General features: G+C 31.1%; 1 protein-coding gene across 1 annotated transcript in view; it reads left to right on the top strand.

The window, feature by feature from the left end:
* The window catches only part of kcnn2 (potassium calcium-activated channel subfamily N member 2), a 73,833-nt gene that overhangs the window by 17,655 nt on the left and 35,034 nt on the right, over nucleotides 1-21,144 (top strand). Inside the window, exons 3-4 of the mRNA XM_056467346.1 lie at nucleotides 16,831-17,249; nucleotides 20,298-20,439. Of these exons, the coding sequence (XP_056323321.1) occupies nucleotides 16,831-17,249; nucleotides 20,298-20,439 (561 nt within the window). The remainder of the gene's footprint in view (nucleotides 1-16,830; nucleotides 17,250-20,297; nucleotides 20,440-21,144) is intronic.

Below are 21,144 nucleotides of genomic sequence, written 5' to 3'. Positions count from 1 at the left end.
TTACACAGATTAAATATTGAGCCATGCTCCATTAGTTATATTGAGCTCTTCTGAAACCAGTAACCAAGCCCTGCTGCTACTAGACAGACGGAGAACACAAAACAGACGACCTTTTGTCAAGGCGAAACGTCAACAGGAGCGCAGGATCACGAGCCCCCTGAACGAACACGTGTTTAATGGATGATCCTGTTGTCAGTGCGCTTTTGATGAGGGATCCCGTCTGCGGATGGCAAGCCGTTTTGACTTACTCGTTCGCAGGATTTAAAATGCTTTATATCAACACTGTAAAGAAAAATCTAAAAACATTTACGATAAAATGAAAATGGCAGCTGAGGTTGCCAGAATTTAAAAGACATTTAAAAAAAAGACATTTAAAAATTTTACAGTAAACTACTGTATTTCATTAATTTACAGTGTAATATGCAGTTATGTGTAGTAATAAATATTCAAATTACTGTAATTGAGTAGGTTTCTCAGTATTGTAATTTACGAAATAGTTTTAAAAATGTGTAATTCGATTGAATACATTTTTATTTATTTATTTTATTTGACCATTATTTAACCAGAAAGTCTCATTGAGATTTAAAAGAGACCTGGCCACTGTTAAAGCCATACAGTAAAACAAATTTAAAATACGTAAAGACCACATAACAACAACATTTCATCAGTCCTCTCAACAAAAACATCATGCTTTCAATACATCTCTCTGCTTTATAATTCTTTTAAATTCTCTGAAAGACACAATTTTATTTAGTTTTAAGTCTTTCTGCAAATTATTCCATGCCCAAGGTGCACAATAAAGCTCTGTACAAGAATAATAGTAAAGGATAAATGCTCTATTTAAATTATTACTTTTAAAATAGTGAAGAAGCAGATCGGTTTGACTGTACCAGGAAAATACAACATTTACAACGTACAATAGAAAAATTATAAAAAAACTATATGATTAATACAGGCTTTTTGGCATTGGTCGGGGGCGCCTAATTCCTTTTCTAACAGATGTTAAACTACAGAAATGCACTATAAAATAACAGAAGTTGAATGACAGAAATTTACTGTGAAATAACAGATGTTAAATGACAGAAATTTACTGTAAAATAACAGACGTTAAATGACAGAAATTTATTGTAAAATAACAGAAGTTAAATGACAGAAATTTACTGTAAAACAACAGCATTAAATTACAGAAATTTACTGTAAAATAACAGAAGTTAAATGACAGACATTTACTGTAAAATAACAGAAGTTAAATGACAGAAATTTACTGTAAAATAACAGACATTAAATGACAGAAATTTACTGTAAAATAACAGACGTTAAATTACAGAAATTTACTGTAAAATAACAGAAGTTAAATGACAGAAATTTATTGTAAAATAACAGAAGTTAAATTACAGAAATTTACTGTAAAATAACAGAAGTTAAATGACAGACATTTACTGTAAAATAACAGAAGTTAAATGACAGAAATTTACTGTAAAATAACAGACATTAAATGACAGAAATTTACTGTAAAATAACAGACGTTAAATTACAGAAATTTACTGTAAAATAACAGATGTTAAATGACAGAAATTTACTGTAAAATAACAGAAGTTAAATGACAGAAATTTACTGTAAAATAACAGACATTAAATGACAGAAATTTACTGTAAAATAACAGACGTTAAATTACAGAAATTTACTGTAAAATAACAGATGTTAAATGACAGAAATTTACTGTAAAATAACAGAAGTTAAATGACAGAAATTTACTGTTAAATAACAGATGTTAAATTACAGAAATTTACTGTAAAATAACAGATGTTAAACTAATGCCATTACTGTTTTTAAGAAATCATTGTTAGTGTTGGAAACATAATTGTTGATATAAACAGTATTTAATCTGTCGAAATCTGAACCTTCTTGATATCAACAATTGGGATCTTGTAGGTGAAAAAAAGTAAAATGTTTTGCTGCTTCAGGAGAGTCTCGACCTTGTGCTGCGCTGATCAGTTTAGCCCATATTTTATTGCGCTTTTCATTAATCCACTCACTCTGCCAAAGCCAGCCTTGCATCCATCATTCAGGTGGAGCTCTGAATCTCTAAGGACTGACTGACACTGTATTAGAGGAGCTGATGGAGCTGCTGCTACAAATTTAAATGCTGGAGTTTTATATAGCGGTCATAGATTTGAGGGGGAAATTATTGGCAAGAGACAAAATAGTCATCAAATAAATAACTGTATATTATATAAATGTATTCTGTGATGTCAGAAGAACTATTTCTGGTTCCTACAATGAACAGTTAATAAATGAACTATTTGTTTCTTACTGTAAAGACTAAAGAATCTACATAGAACCATTTTGTGGACTGGAAAAGTTCCATGGATGTAATGAAATCATAGATGTTAATAACAAAATAAATTTTTTATATGTATACTAGAGTAAAACTTTATATATACTTCAAAAATCCTCAGTCCAACTGTAAACCAGCACAGATGAACACTAAAAAAAAGATTTAATGACTCTTTGCTCAAAATGTATGGCACTATTATTTGCTTCAATTTTTGTGTTGCTATTAAAATACACAAAAATCTTTTTTATCTCAGGAACTAGAGACGCACAATATATCGGTGGCCATATTGATATCGGCTGAAAATGCTATTTTTAATGTTACCGTTATTGGTCCGATATCAAGCCGATATCTTTAAGCTGATAAATTACGTAATTGTACAGAACGCCTGCCTTTTAAGCATGAGAGAATCTTGCGGGAGTGCAGTAATAAATGTGTCAAGTGACTAAAAAGTGTACGTTACTGTAACACTTTAGTTCGAGAAGATTTGAGCTGGTTTCAGTTCTTATTTCTTTCATTTTCATTCTATTTAAAATATAATTAACTTGTTTGTTAATTAAATTCAGTTTTGTCATTTAACCTATTATTTTTATGCAGCAGTCAAGTTGATTGTTAACTTACTTTGCAGAGAAAAAGAAATAATTTATTTTTGTCATGCTGATTTATGTGAAATTGTGAATAGGTTTTTTTTGTTTTGAGTAGGCTATTCTAAGATCAGGCCACATTTTTATGAAGTTTTAAAATAAATTCAGTTGTTCACTGTACAAAAATATATATAATTTTAAATATTTATATTTATCGGCTAATATATCGGTTATTGTCCTCCAAATCTAAAGATTTATCGGTTATCAGTATCAGGCCAAAAATCCATATTAGTGCATCCCTACACTGAAAAAAGTGTTGCATGCAAAACTGTTGCAAACAATTTACTGTTGAATTTAAACAAAAAAATTAAATTGAGCAATGTTCAACTTAATTTGTTTGTTTAAATTCAGCCCAAATAAATTGTTTACAACCACTTAACGTAAACAAAATTGAGTAAATCCAAGGAATCATCTTTTTATTTATTATTTACATGTATTTATTTATTTATATACATAAATATGCATTTAAACACTCAAAATTATACTTAAACATTCAAATATTTACATTACAAAATAACAGTTTACATCAAAATAAACACGGACATGTCTTCTGCAGAAGCATTCCCAATTTCAAACATTTACACTCTTCATAATGTGTCTAAACTACAGCCAAAACGTGGATTTAACTTGCACTATAATCTATGCTGGCAAACACTGACCCTTGCTGTCAGTATAAATCAAAGACATTTGTGGTTTTTAATAATTAAAAAGTCTTAAAATGGGTGTATTTTTAAACAAAAACTTTAACGTTCAGAAAAAAATAATCATTAATGAATTCATGCAATAAAATGGTTTATGGCCCGTGGCTGACAGTAATTTGACTGATTTTATATTATTAATATTTCAGAAATCACAGAATGAGTCAGTTTTGTTATTTCATATAGTAATGTACAAAATGAAAAACCGGTTTATTAAATCCACCAATGTAAAGACTTGAGATTTTATTGTCATTGCACCGATACAAGCAATGACAACAGGAGTAATAAGAAATGTATAGAAATAGACAAAAGAATAAACAATTAAAAATAATATAATATAATATAATATAATATAATATAATATAATATAATATAATATAATATAATATAATATAATATAGTATAGTATAGTATAATATAATATAGTATAGTATAGTATAGTATAGTATAGTATAATATAGTATAGTATAATATAATATAGTATAGTATAATATAATATAATATAATATAATATAATATTGTATAATATAATATAATATAATAATAAATAATACATACAGTGAAATAATTGTGCAGTGCATGTGTATGAAGCTGGTGTGCAAACAGAAATGTACATTTGAGATACATAAACATAAAATTCTACATTTTAATACATGAAAAGAGCCACATGGACATTTGCAAGTGAATCATTCAGTTGAGCTATTGACTGAATTGAATCCTTGAACTGATTTCATGTAGATAAACACACTGTCCAGTGCTGCTTTTGCTATTCATTCATTTTATCTTCGGCTTAAACCCTCTATTAATCTGGGGTCGCTACTTATCCAGCATATGTCTTACGCAGCGGATGCCCTTCCAGCTGCAACCCAACTCTAGGAAACATCCATACACACTCATTCACACACATTCACAACTGACAATTTAGCCTACTCAATTCACCTGTACCGCATCTCTTTGGACTTGTGGGGGAAACCGGAGCACCCGGAGGAAACCCACACCAACACGAGGAGAACATGCAAACTCCACACAGAAACGCCAACTGACCCAGCTGAGACTCGAACCAGCGACCTTCTTGCTGTGAGGCGATCGTGCTACCCACTGCGCCACCGTGCAGCCTGCTTTTGCTATTAAACATGTAATTATTTATATATTAAGACATTATATATAAACTTTTTGTTTTAAAACTACAGTAAAAATGGTCATTATAGTAATGTGAAAAACGTGACTACCTAGATGAAAACTAAATACTCAAAACAATGAATTCTTCAGCTAAAAGGTTTAATATGTAATGTAATGTGCAGCTATGTAGTGTATTTATCGAGCCATACACCCAAAGCGTTTCACAATCATGAGAAGGCCACACCACCACCAGTGTGCAGCACCCACTTGGATGATGTGACGGCAGCCACAGGACAACGGCGACAGTGTGCTCACCACACACCAGCTATAGATGGAGTGGAGAGACAGTGATAGAGCCAAGTCAGTGATTGGGGATGATTGGGAGGCCATCGGTAAGGGCTGATGGAGGGAAATTGGCCAGGACACTGAGGTTACACCCTACTCTTTACGAGAAGTGCCATGAGATTTTTAATGACCACAAAGAGTCAGGACCTCCGTTTAACGTCTCATCTGAAAGACGGCGTTCACTGACAGTATGGTGTCCCCTTCTCTTTATTGGGGCATTAGGACCCACAAAGATCGCAGGTTGAGTGCCCCCTATTGGCCTAACTAACACCACTTCCAACAGCAACCTAGTTTTCCCATGTGATCTCCCATCCAGGTACTGACCAGGCTCTAGCTTCAGTGAGTAACCGGTCTTAAATTGCAGGGTGATATGGCTGTAGCCGTATCATATGGCCAATATTTATCATTACATACACAATTAAAATGTACCAGTGATTAAAAATTGCCATAATATAATTGTATAGGTGCCATCAACAATATAAACATACAGATTTTAGTCATACAGATTCTATTCTATTCAAGTTTTTACAATAAAGAAATTAAAAGAAAAGAATGTGTTGAAATTGTTAAATATTTGTCATAATCTCATATAGGATTAAATTGCAACAGGGATTATATAATAGTATAATTACCAGCTTAAAAAAAGAAATGTGTTAAGTTGAAATTCAAAAAAAAAGAGTGCAATAATAATATTAATTTAAGAATCACTTAAAATTAAGTAATATTATTTAAGAATTTTAATACCTTTACAATTGTCATTGAAGAAATTCAGTGCTCAGTTAATAATAAATATAAAGAGCAACACATTTCACTAAAAATCGGAATTATTTAACAACTATAAAATCTACAATACATTTTTTGCTCATTGATCATTTTTATAATAATCTTCCTCCTCATTCTCCCCCTGTAGTCGTGGTTAAGCGAGTCCCATCAGTCTTGTCGCTCTCGGTCTTGTCGAGGTTATCTGGTGCGACCCTTAGCTGTACTAACCAGGCCATTACACGCGCACCTTCCCCTCTGTTGTCAAATTCAGCATTTTTCCATAACTACCCGCTCCAGCTCTCGGCTGGAATATTGGATGCTTGAAGGTGAAGCACTCTTGAGTATAGTGTTGCAGGTCGTCCATTACCATAATTGGTTTTACCTAGCAAGTAGATTTCCTTACATAACCCATTTTAAATCTTTAATTGCTCCGTTTTGAAGCCGCATAGTTGAAAGCGCTGCCTTTCGTGACATGTTTTGCTCATATAAACCAAATTAAAGCTTGACGCTTATCATGCGTTGCGCAGGCTGTGTGGTTTCGTTGTTGTTGTTGTTGTTGTTGTTAAGCTTTGAGTAAGAAAGCGTCTGTCAGCTTTGGGAAAGGCAGCTTGTGTTTCGCTGTCTAAGTTACACTCGCACGGAAAGTCCAACAACAGCCTAAACTAACAGACGGGCTGGTTAAAGTTACAGCTTCTCTGGCAATTGTCAGGCCTTTTAGGACACTTGATGTGTCTTATCTGGTCTTAAATCTCCCTTTCTTCTGCTCGCAACCATTTCCGTCACGAGCCTGTGTGGAAATGCGATCCTTTTTGGGTTCCTGTTTAGTGTTTTTGAAGTTATTTTGGTAGTCTTGTGGGAGTGCGTGGCTTGTGTTTGCATGCATGTTGTATGAATATGAAGGATTAGTGTGGTATTTTGAGCTTGTGTGCGAGTCGTGTGACTAACATGTGTAGGTGGTGCTACTATTTTGTCATTAGGTTTTTGGCATAAAACATTTGAGGCATGATAAATAAGCTTTGAGGTTGATTTTTTGTGTATATGGCTGAAGATTTTTAGTGACGTCTTAAAGCAAGTGTTGTATTGCTTCTACAAGTCAGGTTTTATATTTGTGTACTTGAGTAAAAAGCCATTTTTATTTAGTTTTTCTTCCAAATGCAACAGAAGAAAAACTAAATAAAATTAAATCAACATGTTGTTGTTTGGAGTATAAAATGGCAGCCTCTGTTACACAATAAAAATGTTTTGTTTTCAGAAAAGTTCAATCAATAAAATCAATATTTGCTTAATTAATCATTATTTTGAATTGAATCATTTCTCTGACCATCAGTAATTTTTATACAGATAATCAAATAATAAAAAACTATATAATACTAATAATTTATTATTATTATTATTATTATTATTATTATTATTATTATTATTATTATTATTATTATTATTATTATTATTATTAAATGCTCAAAATGACAATATTTTATTGGATATTGGCCTATATCAGGCCTAATAAGACAGGTATTAACATTTTACCAGAACCCATAACTAATAATCTATCAGCGTTCAACACTAACAATTTTTTTCACAAGCTCAATTGGGCCAGTGGTTCAGATTTTTTCTTGCCCTGCCAAAATTTCCACTGGCCCCACCAAAAAAAAAGTTAATAGCTATTTCTTAGCCACATATTTTAAATAATGTGTCAAAAATAATGTCTGTGAAAAATGTTAATAAATGTATAATGAGCAAAATTCTAAGTGTTATGGAAACAAAAAGAGCAGTATGGAAAATGTGCAAGTATTTTATTGCAGTTCTAAATTATTTAACAAAAGATGGCTGACTTGCCAAAGTGATAGCAAATTGTACAAAACATCACTTCATTTTTTTTGTCGGGTTGTACTGATGTAAATGTCTGCTTTCAAGACGTTAGAAACAGACATTTACTAAGCCTCATGATTTGATGTTGCTGCTATGTTGCAGTCTCTTTGCTGTACTGGTTGTTACGAGGTTAGGAAAAAAAATAACATGCTTACAACATCCAATCAGATAAGAGGAACCGAAAAGCAATATGGTGTTTATGACATCACAGAGAAATTTGCATTTAAAGGCTTAAAAGCACAAACTGTTTTTTGATTTTAAGACTGTTTTTTATTTGCACTCAATTGACAAATAGTCGCAGGTGAATTTTACTTTAGTGACAAGGTAGCACTGGCTCTGCAATGCAGTGCAGATAAATAATTGGTATTCATTTTATGTAGTCGAAGAGTTTATGGGGCAGCAAGATAATGAAATTTGATGGATTTACGCAAATGAGCAAAAACGGTAATGTCCAGTTCAAGAAAATATATGACGAAGGGAAATATGGCCATTTAATGTTGTCTTAAAAGCTAAATAAAGGGCTGAAATTTAAAGTAAGAATTATCCAAGCGAGCATTCATTCATTCATTCATTTATTCATTCATTCACTCAATCATTTATTTATTTATTTATGCAAGTAAATCATTGAACAGAGTTTTAAATTGATTTGCTGAATTGGACTCTTTAAACTGATTTATGGAAATCATTTAAACTCCCCAAACTAATATATTTGCTAAAGAAAATGATTTTAGGTGTTTGTTTTGCACAACATATAAAACACAGCATGTGCCACCATTATTTATTGCTTCAATTTGAGCTTTTAATTTTTGAGCGTTTCTATTTTCAGCTTTTCAGGTTAAAAATCTACATTTGAAGTCACGGGTTGTGGTGTGTCAAATGACTACAGTTATGGATGATGTGTTGGTGTTTCACAATGAAAATTTTGGCCAAAACAGATAACCAATAACTCGTCATTTTTAAAAGATGATAACCAATAAATAAAGGCAATAAATAAATATCTTTTTCAGTACTGGGTTGCAGCTTGATGGGCATCCGCTGTGTAAAACATATGCTGGATAAGTTGGCGGTTCATTCAGCTGTGGCGAGCCCTGAAGCCAAAGGAAAATAAATGAATGAATAAATATCTGAATAATATAAATCTTGATATTTATTTTCTTATCATCCGACATAGTTAACATACAAAGTAAGTATTTTTCAACTGATACCAATATGGCTCTTTATATACTATTGATCACTACACATAAATATTCTTGAGAATGAGCATTGATAATAATTTATCCCTTTTATGTACTGTTCAAACTGACTACCCTTTCAATATGTTAGTTGCTGTTTTTCCCCATTGACTTCCATTTTAATGACTTTTTTTGATTGCAAAGCCATGACACCATATATATCATGCATTCTTGATTGTTGGTGGTTTTACCAGTTGGGAAAAGTTAACATTTGTCATTTTACTGCCAATCATTAGTTGGCACTAGGCATGGGCTGGTATTTCTTATGGTATGATAACCTTGGATAAAATATCATGGTTTCACTGTATTGTGATTGCTTCTCTAAAATATGTTCTTTTTAAATATCTGGGTAAAAAACAACAACTTTTCATTTACATATTTCATTTTAGAAAACATTTATAATATTTTGAATCAGTAAACAGGTCAGGCTAAATAATTCAAATAAACCACTGACTTCTACTATCTTCAATAGTTTCAAAAGCACAGATTTTTTTTACAACACATAAAAAAACACATAAAAAAATCATACATATAACTTAGGATCGCTATAACAGAAAATCTTAGCGATTTTAAAACCATGACTTTTCCAAACTGCGGTAAACCTTGAAACCAGTTATCTTCCCATGCCTAGTTGGCACCAAATCTGATTTAAATTAAGTTTCTGGCTTATATATGGAGCTCTATGGAGCAAAACAGAGTGCGTTCATAAATACACTTATACTTTACTATGTTAAAAGACAGAAACTAAGCTTTTTTTGCACTGACACTGATAATGAACTGTGAAAATAACAAATTTTACCTTTTCCCAACAGGAAAAATAACCAACAATTAAGAATACATAATAATATAATGTCATGGTTTTGCAATCAAAAAATGGCGTTATATTGGAATTCCATGGGACAAAAACAGCCACTAACATAACGAAAGGGTAATCAATTTTCCCAAAGTGTATTGTTGAGGTTTTAAAAACGTTTAAAGTATTTACTTAAAATCTGTGTCAAAATGAGATTTGTCACGAAAATCCTTCGTTGGGCCAAAATGAAGACTCAAAATCACCTCAGAGTGGATGAAAACATCCCCAACAGCACACAAGGGTTAAAATACCCATCATGACTCCTAACATTTATTTTTTGCATTAAATTAGTGGCCATGCTTTCATGTAATTCATGATACGTTTACAAATCCACAAAGAATATGTTTGTTTTTTGCATGTACTAGTACAGCTGGGCCGATAAATGATATTATATCAAATTGCGATAAAATTTATGTCAATAACAATGATAAGCTCTGAACGTTTTTACTCTATATTGATCTAAGAGCCAATCACAAAGCAGAAATGTGCAACTATGGGAATCTAGAAGTGTGTTGATATTAGAGTGTACTAAATGTACAAAATTTTCGGGCACCAAATGTTAAACCATTTAATGCACCGTCTAATTTTTGTGGCTTCAGTCATTGTTGGGGTACTCTTTTAAATCTGGGCGCATTAACAACTTATATCGAAATATATTTCGATATCATTCAATATGGAAAATAATTAAAAAGATTGCATTTTTGCCATATCACCCAGCCCTATGTACACTGTAAAAAATGTCCGTGATTTCACGGTAAAAACGGTAAAAAACTGTAAAAAACTGTACAAATGCTACAGTAAAAACCGTAACCTGGTTAACAGTATGTTTCCTTTATATATACGGCAAATAACTGTAAATAGACTTTCCCAGAATTCCCTGTATGGCACATCACTTTTTATGCTTTTTGTTGACATTAATATGGATCTTTTTGGTTGTTTCCCCATCAGTTATGTACATTAGAGATTTATGTTACATCTAATGTTGATAAACAATGTTTATTTCATGACTTTAATTTTATGCGTGTTACCATACTGGTGTTTAGTAGCTGTGTGAATGACACTGAGCAGCTTCTGTATACTGATACACTTTTCTGCTTGTGGGAAAAGTTGTTTGTGATGAGCTTTGGTTCACTTTCTCATCACCACGTGCATATGGCTGTGTTAACGTGTCTAACTGTGTAACAAAAGATGTGTAGATGCTGGTAATTCAAAATACAGACATATTATCTCTATAAATTAATGAAATATGGTAGTTTACTGTAAAAATTAGAAATTACTTTTACGGTTTGTACCATATTTTTTACGGTAGAATACTGGCAACCACAGCTGCAGTTTTTTTTACCGTAAATTTTACGGATTTATTTTTTACAGTGTACTAGTGAATTTGCAGTGTGCAATTGTGCAATGCTTTTAACTCAATTGTTACTACTGAAACCTGGCATTTGCCGGAAAATCATTGATTTATTTCTGCACAGAAGACTACAATTATTAAGGAAAGATGTGCTCATAGAATAAGCAAACACAAAGAAGCATCTATCCACCTCACAACTTCACATAATACTCTAGCAACCACCTAGCAACCAGTTAAATCTAACAAGCAACCCGCAGTGTGCCAATAGTTGCTCATAAGCCATTAGCAACAGCAATGCATTGGCAGTCACTTCAACACCCATTCTTTACGGTCAAGCGCCACTCAGATTTACTTAATGCTTTAATGCATTATCACTGAATAAATGATCTGGGTTATTAATCTCATTTGCCTCCAGAAGCAGAGGCGTTTTCCTTAATGAGGATTTTAAAGATTAAAAATTCCAGCTAAATCAAGGTTATTTGGCAGAGTATCTGTTCATATATTTAAACAAATCACTTATGTTCTCTCAGGGTTTATGTCATTTGATTCATTCAGACATCTGCCCCGTGTGACCAAGACACTGTGTTGAGTAAATAACTGACCATAAATGTGATTAAACCGTCCAAACGCTAAGATTTTTATCTGCACACAATTACGTGAAAGGAAAACCACAGGACGGCACTGAAGCAAGCTCTGGAAGCCTCAAGCGAGAGTCATATGAAAGAATAATTCAGTTATGCACCACATAAAGCCATTACTCGTGAAATAGCCCGGTGCTGCTGCGAATAGGCAGGGAAGCCGTTTGCACATATTGGATCAGGGGTTTATCATTTGCGCCTTTTCTCATCTCTGATGGCCACAGTCTCGCTGGATAAAGTCTGTCAGCAGAAGCCAGTGGGATTGTGCTGACTGCATTACTCTGGTGAAATATCTCTCGCTGATGTTGGCTGTCGGGTGCCGTGAGGTGATTGAATGCACAGGAAGAAACACTGAACGTCGGGGAGGGCAGTGATCTGATGATTGAAGTCAAATCACATTCATTATCTCAGAAGAGGAGATTTTTTTACTGTAGCATACAATCCTTACTGAATCAAAAAGCAGAAGGATTTCAACTTTGAATTTCTAGTGAACAACTACATTATTCATAATGCTGAAGAGATTTTGACTATGTAGCACGTTAGTGCCCGGCCACTTGTTTGCAGTATTGGTTCTATTTTTTTTTCATATGAGAGAAAGAACTACAATCTCATGAAGCGTTGAGAACATAGTCAGAATAAAAACAAAGAAACTTTATATTTGATGTTCATTTTAAAAATATACATACATTTTTTTCTTGAGGTAAATGTTGAAATATACATTTATATCATATATCATATATGATATAAATGATTATATATACAGTCAAGCCCAAAATGATTCATACCCCTGGGGTATGAATTATATATATCAGCATATATGTGTACACTCCTCACATACAGTTGAAGTCAGCCCCCTTTGATTTTTTTTCTTTTTTTATTAAATATTTCCCAAATTATGTTTAATAGAGCAAGGAATTTTTCACAATATGTCTGATAATATTTTTTCTTCTGGAGAAAGTCTTATTTGTTTTATTTCGGCTAGAATAAAAGCCGTTTAAAATTTTTTTTAAAACATTTTATGGTCAGAATTATTAGCCCCTTTAAGCTATTATTTTTTCAATAGTCTACAGAACAAACCATCATTATACAATAACTTTCCTAATTATCCTAACCTGTCTAGTTAACCTAATTAACCTAGTTAAGCCTTTAAATGTCACTTTAAGCTGTATAGAAGTGTCTTGAAAAATATCTAGTCAAATATTATTTACTGTCATCATGGCAAAGATAAAATAAATCAGTTATTAGAAATGAGTTATTTAAAACTATTATGTTTAGAAATGTGTTGAAAAAAATCTTCTCTCTGTTAAACAGAATCGGAGAAAAAAATAAACAGGGGGGCTAATAACTCAGGGGGGCTAATAATTCTGACTTCAACTGTATGTAATATTTACTTAATATTTTCTATAGGATGCTTTACAATATCATATTTGTGCATATACATTAGATTATTCAGTACTGAAGCCAGATCTGGAGCCTATTTAACAAAATAATTTGCGTTAATTGTGCCCAAATTTGTATGTTATTGAGAAACACTAAATAAAAATGCAAAAAACAGCAAAAATCAAGAGAAACAAAAAATATACAGAGTATGGTTGAAATTTTGTAGTTTGCATTTTTTTGCAATATTTTACATTAATTAAATTGTATTATATTTCTATTTTTTCCAAAGGTGTTTGGTGACTTAAATATTATTTTAATAAATATATCCATTCAATAAATCTGTTTTGTTCAAATGCACCAAAATATATTACCAATATGCACTGAGAAATGGATAAAAACCATAGACTATAAAAGATATGGATGTAGTATCTGTGACATCACCCATAGGTTTCTGAAGGGCACAAATTAAGCTAAAAGTAGGCGTGGCCAATCGTCACCATTTTGGTCGCGCGTCATCGCACCAACCGGGGGTAACCAAAAAGGGGAAGAGGCGGTGGAGCTAAAATGGAGCTCGATGGAGTTACAGATGCCTGCTAGCATTTTGCTTTGACAGGCTTTTCTTTGGAAGAAATGCTTTATACTTGATTACCTGTGACTTGTTTGTGTTCTGACCACATGTGCTTGGTTATATACTATATTAATAAAGTGTTTAGTCTTTTAAAAACGCTGCTGTAATACATTGAGCCACTTAGCATTGTTCTTATGACGTTTTTCTAGAGGAAAATGCGAATTACTTCTAAATACTTCAAATATAGTCTGTCTTAGTAAATGCAGGGATGTTTTTGAAATCCAGCCATAACGCTGTATGACAATGTTTCAGATGACTGTTCTATAGTCTATATTAATCAATCTGTCAGATTCTGGAGTGCTTTACAGTTCTAAGGAAAATTATTAATGATAAATTATCTTAAATAAAACAAATACATTTATAGAGATGGTATTTAAGTATATAAGAATTGGGCTCACCTGGAATATGGAGGCAACTTAAATGGTTTGTAAGCACAATTAAGTGCACACAGCATGCCATATCATCTGATAATTGTAAGAAATAATTCCAAAAGCCAATAGACTGTATAAAGTCACATAAAACAAAACAAAAATATGATGTATATGCCGAGTTCAGTGGGCTAACCAGACGGAATCAGCTGAGGTGACGTGATGGTGACCAGCAGGACCTAGCTGTCACTCAAGTGACCACGCCCTTAATTATGCAGACTTAATATAACTTGATAAAAATGAAACGGATGAGTTATTAAAAAATTCACCTCCTCACAGTTGTCATGAAGGGTAATATTAACTATTTACTCCAAAACTATCTTTTGTACCAGGCTGTAAACATGTTTTTATCAGCTGTAAAATTGGCCAATTTAGCATTGCAGTCAATGGACATCTGGAGTTCCTGGAGTGAGCCCCTAATGGCGAGTTGATGAATTGCAGTTTCAGTTACTTACGTATTGGCTTCACGAGGGAGAGCGGGACGTTGCTACTTGATAAAATATAAATTTTCAAACGCATAACATTTACCTCACGAAAACTATTCAATGTCCATAAACTGGTCAAGAAAATCCTGAAAGGATAATTTAGCTAAATACTAGTTTTTCTTGTAATATATAAACATTTATTCTGTTAAATAGAGCTTATTTTTCTGTATGTTTAAATAAATAAATACAATTAATTTGAATGTTTCAAGAAGGAATTGTTGTTATAATAAAACAATTATGTGACTGACAGGCAGCACAGAACATGTATTTCCAGATTTCTTTCCATCTAAACATTTTTGAAAATATTTGGGGTAAACTCAACTGCATTGTTTTTGTGCTTTTTCATAATTGAATGTAAAATTCATACATGTCCTGTCTTTAAGAAATTAAATGAGCAAACGCTTCTGGAACCAAGGCCGCTAAAGGAAAGAACAGTAGCTTTTGCGCTGTTGTGAAGCAAACCAGATCCATACTGAGCAGAAATATTTATTGGATCAGGGAAAAAGGGAAAGAGGGAGATTTTCTATGTAGCAAGAGTAAAAAAAAAAAAAAGCAATGCGGCTCCAGAGCCCTCCGGTCAAGTGGAGAGAAACCTGGCTGAATCTGGCACGTGAGAGAAGCCGCTGAGCACTGCAAGTTGGCAGAGGCTGACAGACTGAGGCTGGAATTACAGTCTGCTGAAGGGAAATGAGGCGCACTGAATAAATACTGCAAAAGAAATAAATCAGGAGGTGCAAAAATCAAGATGCGTTTATTTTAGAGGGAAATTTATAATATTAATAAGTATAAGTAGTTAAGCAACATACTGATCTACTATTTAAGCTGTTTCTTCTAAAATCAAATCATTTAACATAATCCACCTTGTTAAAGTCCTTAAGACCTTTATTAACTTGGTAATTGTTCTAAACATTATGTAGTACATGCTAATAACAACATTCTAATTGATGCTAAAAAATACTAGTGACATGTTGAAAATATATTAACCCCACTATAAACATATTACCATTGTGTTAACTCATGCTAGCAACCTGTTAATTCTTGCTAACAATGTAATCAACATGTTAACTCATGGTAAAACATACGACCATGAATTATACTAGCAGCATATTGCTACAAACAACATGCTAATTGATGCTAAAACATACTAGCGACATGCTAACAATATATTAACCACACTGTAAATATATTACCAATGTTAACTCATGCTAGCATCCTGTTAATTCTTGCTAACGATGTGAACAACATGTCAGTTCATGGTAAAACTTACCAACATGAATTATGCTAGCAGCGTTTTTCTACGAACAACATGCTAATTGATGCTGAAACATATTAGCCACATGCTAACAATATATTATCCACACTATAAACATATTACATTGTGTTACCTCATGCTAGCTACATGTTAGTTCTTGATAACAATGTAAACAACATGTTAATTCATGAAAAACATAATAACAATAACATTTGTGTTAGAAATATGATATTTCAATATGTTAACTGATCTTGAAACACATTAACAGTGCTTCTTGTTTTACCATAGTGTTAAAACATATGGCATACTTGCAATGATCTAAAATGTGTTACAGTGTGTTGATCATGCTAATAGTTTGTTAAAACATATTAGCAAAGAACATAAATGTGTTAAAACATGCTAACAATGGGATAAAACATACTAAAATGTGCTAAAGTACGTTACCTTACATACAGTAAATTTCTAACAAGCTGGGAACATTTTAAACAATATTAGCATGATACTATTAAAGTGTAACAATTTATTAGAGATTTAAGACAAAATGCTAGCAACATGCTAATACGGAAACATGGTAACAACATCTTAAAACGTTAGCTACATGTTTTAAAGTATGCTGTTAACTGGCTAATAATATTCTGGCAAGTTGCTAAAACAAGCTACCAACATGCTAAAACATGCTAACAAAGTTCTATATCATGCTACCAGTGTGTTAAATTGAATTATTAAATGTATTTTTTTCTGCAGGTACATATATTATAGAATTTTTCCCACTTCTACAGCTTTTTTCATATTTCTTTTCTCCCCTAAACAGTTATTCATGGTGGACAACGCCGCAGACGACTGGAGGATAGCCATGACCTACGAGCGCATCTTCTTCATCTGTCTGGAGATCCTTGTGTGCGCCATACACCCCATCCCAGGCAACTACACCTTCACATGGACGGCGCGCCTTGCCTTTTCCTACGCACCATCCAAAACGGACGCAGATGTGGACATCATCCTGTCCATCCCCATGTTTCTGCGATTGTACCTCATTGCTCGCGTCATGTTGCTGCATAGCAAACTCTTCACCGATGCTTCATCACGCAGTATCGGTGCCCTCAACAAAATAAACTTCAACACACGCTTTGTCATGAAGACCCTCATGACTATCTGTCCCGGCACAGTGTTGCTGGTCTTCACCATTTCTCTGTGGATCATCGCCGCCTGGACTGTGAGGGCCTGCGAAAGGTGGCCCACTTTATTGCTCTGGCTGTAGTAGTGGATTTTTACCATGTCTTTAAGCCACAGTTTCTATGAATTTGATTTATTTCTTTTATTTAAAGTACTTTAGTTACTGTATAAAGTTTTACAGAGGTATGAATTGGCAGTTTACAGAATTATCTGATTTTGTTAGGTATACTGTATATACATATATAGTTTACCTAACAATTAAAATTATATAAATATATTATTATTATTATTATTTTTAGAATATATATTAATATATATTATATGCTAGGGTTTTTTTTTTTAGAAAATTTGATAATTTAGAAAATTACACTACAAGTCAAAAGTTTGGGGTCAGTAGGAATTTTTTTAATGTTTTAAAATAAGCTTCTCCTGCTCACCAAGGCTGCATTTATTTCATCAAAAATACAGTACAAATTGTGAAGTGTTATTGCACTGTAAAATAACTGATCAAAAGTAGTTTATACTATTATTTATTATTATTATTATTATTATTATTATTATTATTATTATTATTATCATCATTATTATTATTATATATTATTATTATTATATATTATTATTATTATTATCATCATCATCATCATTATTATTATATATTATATTATTATTATTATTATTATTATATTATTATTATTATTATCATCATCATCATTATTATTATTATTATATTATTATTATTATTATTATTATTATATTATTATTATTATATTATTATTATTATTATCATCATCATCATTATTATTATTATTATATTATTATTATTATTATTATTATATTATTATTATTATATTATTATTATTATTATTATTATCATCATTATTATTATTATATATTATTATTATTATTATTAGTATTATTATTTTTTTATTATTATTATATTATTATTATTATTATTATCATCATTATTATTATTATTATATATTATTATTATTAGTATGATTATTATTAGTATTATTATTATTTTATTATTATTATTATCATCATCATTATTATTATTATATATTATTATTATTATTATTATTATAATTATATATTATTATTATTATTATATTATTATTATTATCATCATCATTATTATTATTATATATTATTATTATTATTATTATTATTATTATTATTATATATTATATTATTATTATTATTATTATTATTATTATTATTATTATCATCATTATTATTATTATTATTAGTATTATTATTATTATTATTATTATTATCATCATCATTATTATTATTATTAGTATTAGTATTATTATTATTTTATTATTATTATTATTATTATTATTATTATTATTATATTATTATTATTATTATTATTAATGGTAATAGTAATAAAAAGCAATAATGACTGGAGTAATCATTTCATTTGAAACTATATACAATAAATATTTAATAAATAAGTATTTAACAAAAATTTTTTTTTTTACATTGAATAAAGGCCGCCTTAATGAACAGAATAATTTTATTTAAATTATTAAATAAAAATAATAATAATAAAAAACTGACCCCAAACTTTTGAGTGGTAGTGTATGTTAATATGCAGCATTATTATTGTCATATACATTGTATATTATTATAATTATATTCTAATTATCAATTTTCAGGCATAAATTAATTATTAAATATTTATAAATATTTAATTATTTCAGTAATATTTCAGTAATTATTAGAAACTAGTTTATTATAAACTAATTATTAGAAAATACTAGATGTGCAATTTAATATATTAATATTTAATATATTCATATTATTCCTCTGGGTGCTCCGGTTTCCCCCACAGTCCAAAGACATGCGGTACAGGTGAATTGGGTAGGCTAAATTGTCCATAGTGTAAATGTTTGAATAGGAGTGCATAGGTGTTTCCTAGTGATGGGTTGCAGCTGGAAGGGCATCCCCTGCTTAAAACATATGCTGGATAAGTTGGCGGTTCATTCCGCTGTGGCGACCCCAGATTAATAAAGGGACTAAGCCGAAATGAAAATGAATGTTAATATAATAAAGTATCTGTATTATTATATAAATTAATATTTGAATAATTATGGTTGATTTTGAATGTATAAAATATTCGAATTATAATATTATTATATTACAATAAAATTAAATATTCGATTTATCGTTAATTTATGATATAATAATCAACATTAAAGTGATAATAAAAAAGTAAGTATTACTTTCAAAATTAATTAATATATCAATATTATCATTCGTTTAATTTCTAGGTGACATTTTTACAATATGAAAAAAATTGAAAACTAGTTAAATATTATTTGTCATTTTAATTTTACAATTCACACTTGGGAAAAAATTGACAGCTTGTCCAAGTCCTCAGCAGTGGACTTAACACTACATAAATGTCTAATGTCAAACAAATTAGCACAATCACGGCTGACTAATTAGCTTACAATCAAGTCAGCCATATGAATGTTAAGTAGTTGTAGTTATTTTACCTAAATATTATAAACAATATAAATATTGCGAAATTAATACAGATTCACAAGATGGGTTCAATAGCTCTATTCGACAGTTTTCTGTGGAGTCTAACAATATTCAAATACAAAAATTGAATAATCACAATGCAAAAAATGCTTTTCTACCTTTGTTTTGCTTTGTTTCTTGTACAAATATCTCAAAAAACATTGTTTTGTTTTAACTTTAGAAATTGAGACGTAAGTATCAAAAATGCATCATTTCAAAGAAAAACGATACGGTGCCTTTCTCTCAACTTGTTAAACCCTATAGAGTATCAGATCTCTCACGTGGCCGACCTGGAGGGCCTCCGTGTGACGTGTAACCTTTTAAACAGCAGTTAAATAGCTTTGAAAACTGAGTCAATTGTGTCCCAACTCGGCTTGATCCCTCAATTAGCCAATTAAGTGTAAGCTTACAACAGCAACAGCATGTCCAAGTCCTCAGCAGTGGACTTAACACAACATAAATGTCTAATGTCAAACAAACTAGCGCAATTTTCATGGCTGACTGATTAACTTACAATCAAGTCAGCCGTAGATGAATGTTAAGTAATTGCAGTTATTTTACCTTCGCTAGATATCATGACAACATGGATGTAACCAGCAATTTCCTCGGAGCCATGTGGTTGATCTCAATAACTTTTCTAACCATTGGATATGGGGATATGGTTCCCAATACATACTGTGGAAAAGGAGTCTGTCTCCTCACTGGCATCATGGTAAGTATCGTATCGTATCATATCATATATCATATCATATCATATCATAACATATTGTAGGGCTGCATGATATAGGAAAAATCTTATATTGCAATATTTTATTATCTCCGATAAATATTGTGATACGAATACAGTTTCACAAGATGGGTTGAATAGCTCTTCCATTTTCTGGGGAGTCTAAGACTATTCAGGTACAAAAATTGAATAATCACAATGCAAAAAATGCTTTTCTTTTCTTCCATTGTTTCTAGTCCAGATATCTCTAAAATTCTTAGATAAAGTAAAAACATTGTTTTGTTTTAACTTTCAGAATAAATAAGTCAAAATTAGGAGATTTTCCATAAAACAAGCTATATATATATATATATATATATATATATATATATATATATATATATATATATATATATATAATATATATATAATATATATATAAGTAAAGTAATCACATGGAAATTTAGATATTTGGACTAGAAACAAGGCAATATTGTGGCTGGAATAGTTGGTGGTTCATTCCACTGTGGCGGCCCCTGATAAATAAGGGACTAAGCTGAAGGAAAAAGAATGAATGAATCAACGAACAAGATAATAAAATTATATATCATAAATAAATAAATAAAATACATCTTTGTTACATGACTAAACATCATATTTTTTATGCTCAAATGCTCAGTCACAGGCCTTAAAAACACATGCAAATGATAA

Source organism: Danio aesculapii, chromosome 10, assembly GCF_903798145.1.
Source record: "Danio aesculapii chromosome 10, fDanAes4.1, whole genome shotgun sequence".
In the NCBI taxonomy this organism is placed as follows: Eukaryota; Metazoa; Chordata; class Actinopteri; order Cypriniformes; family Danionidae; genus Danio; species Danio aesculapii.
The sequence above is the reverse complement of the archived record's forward strand: the minus strand, read 5'-3'. Positions and strand labels throughout refer to the sequence as shown.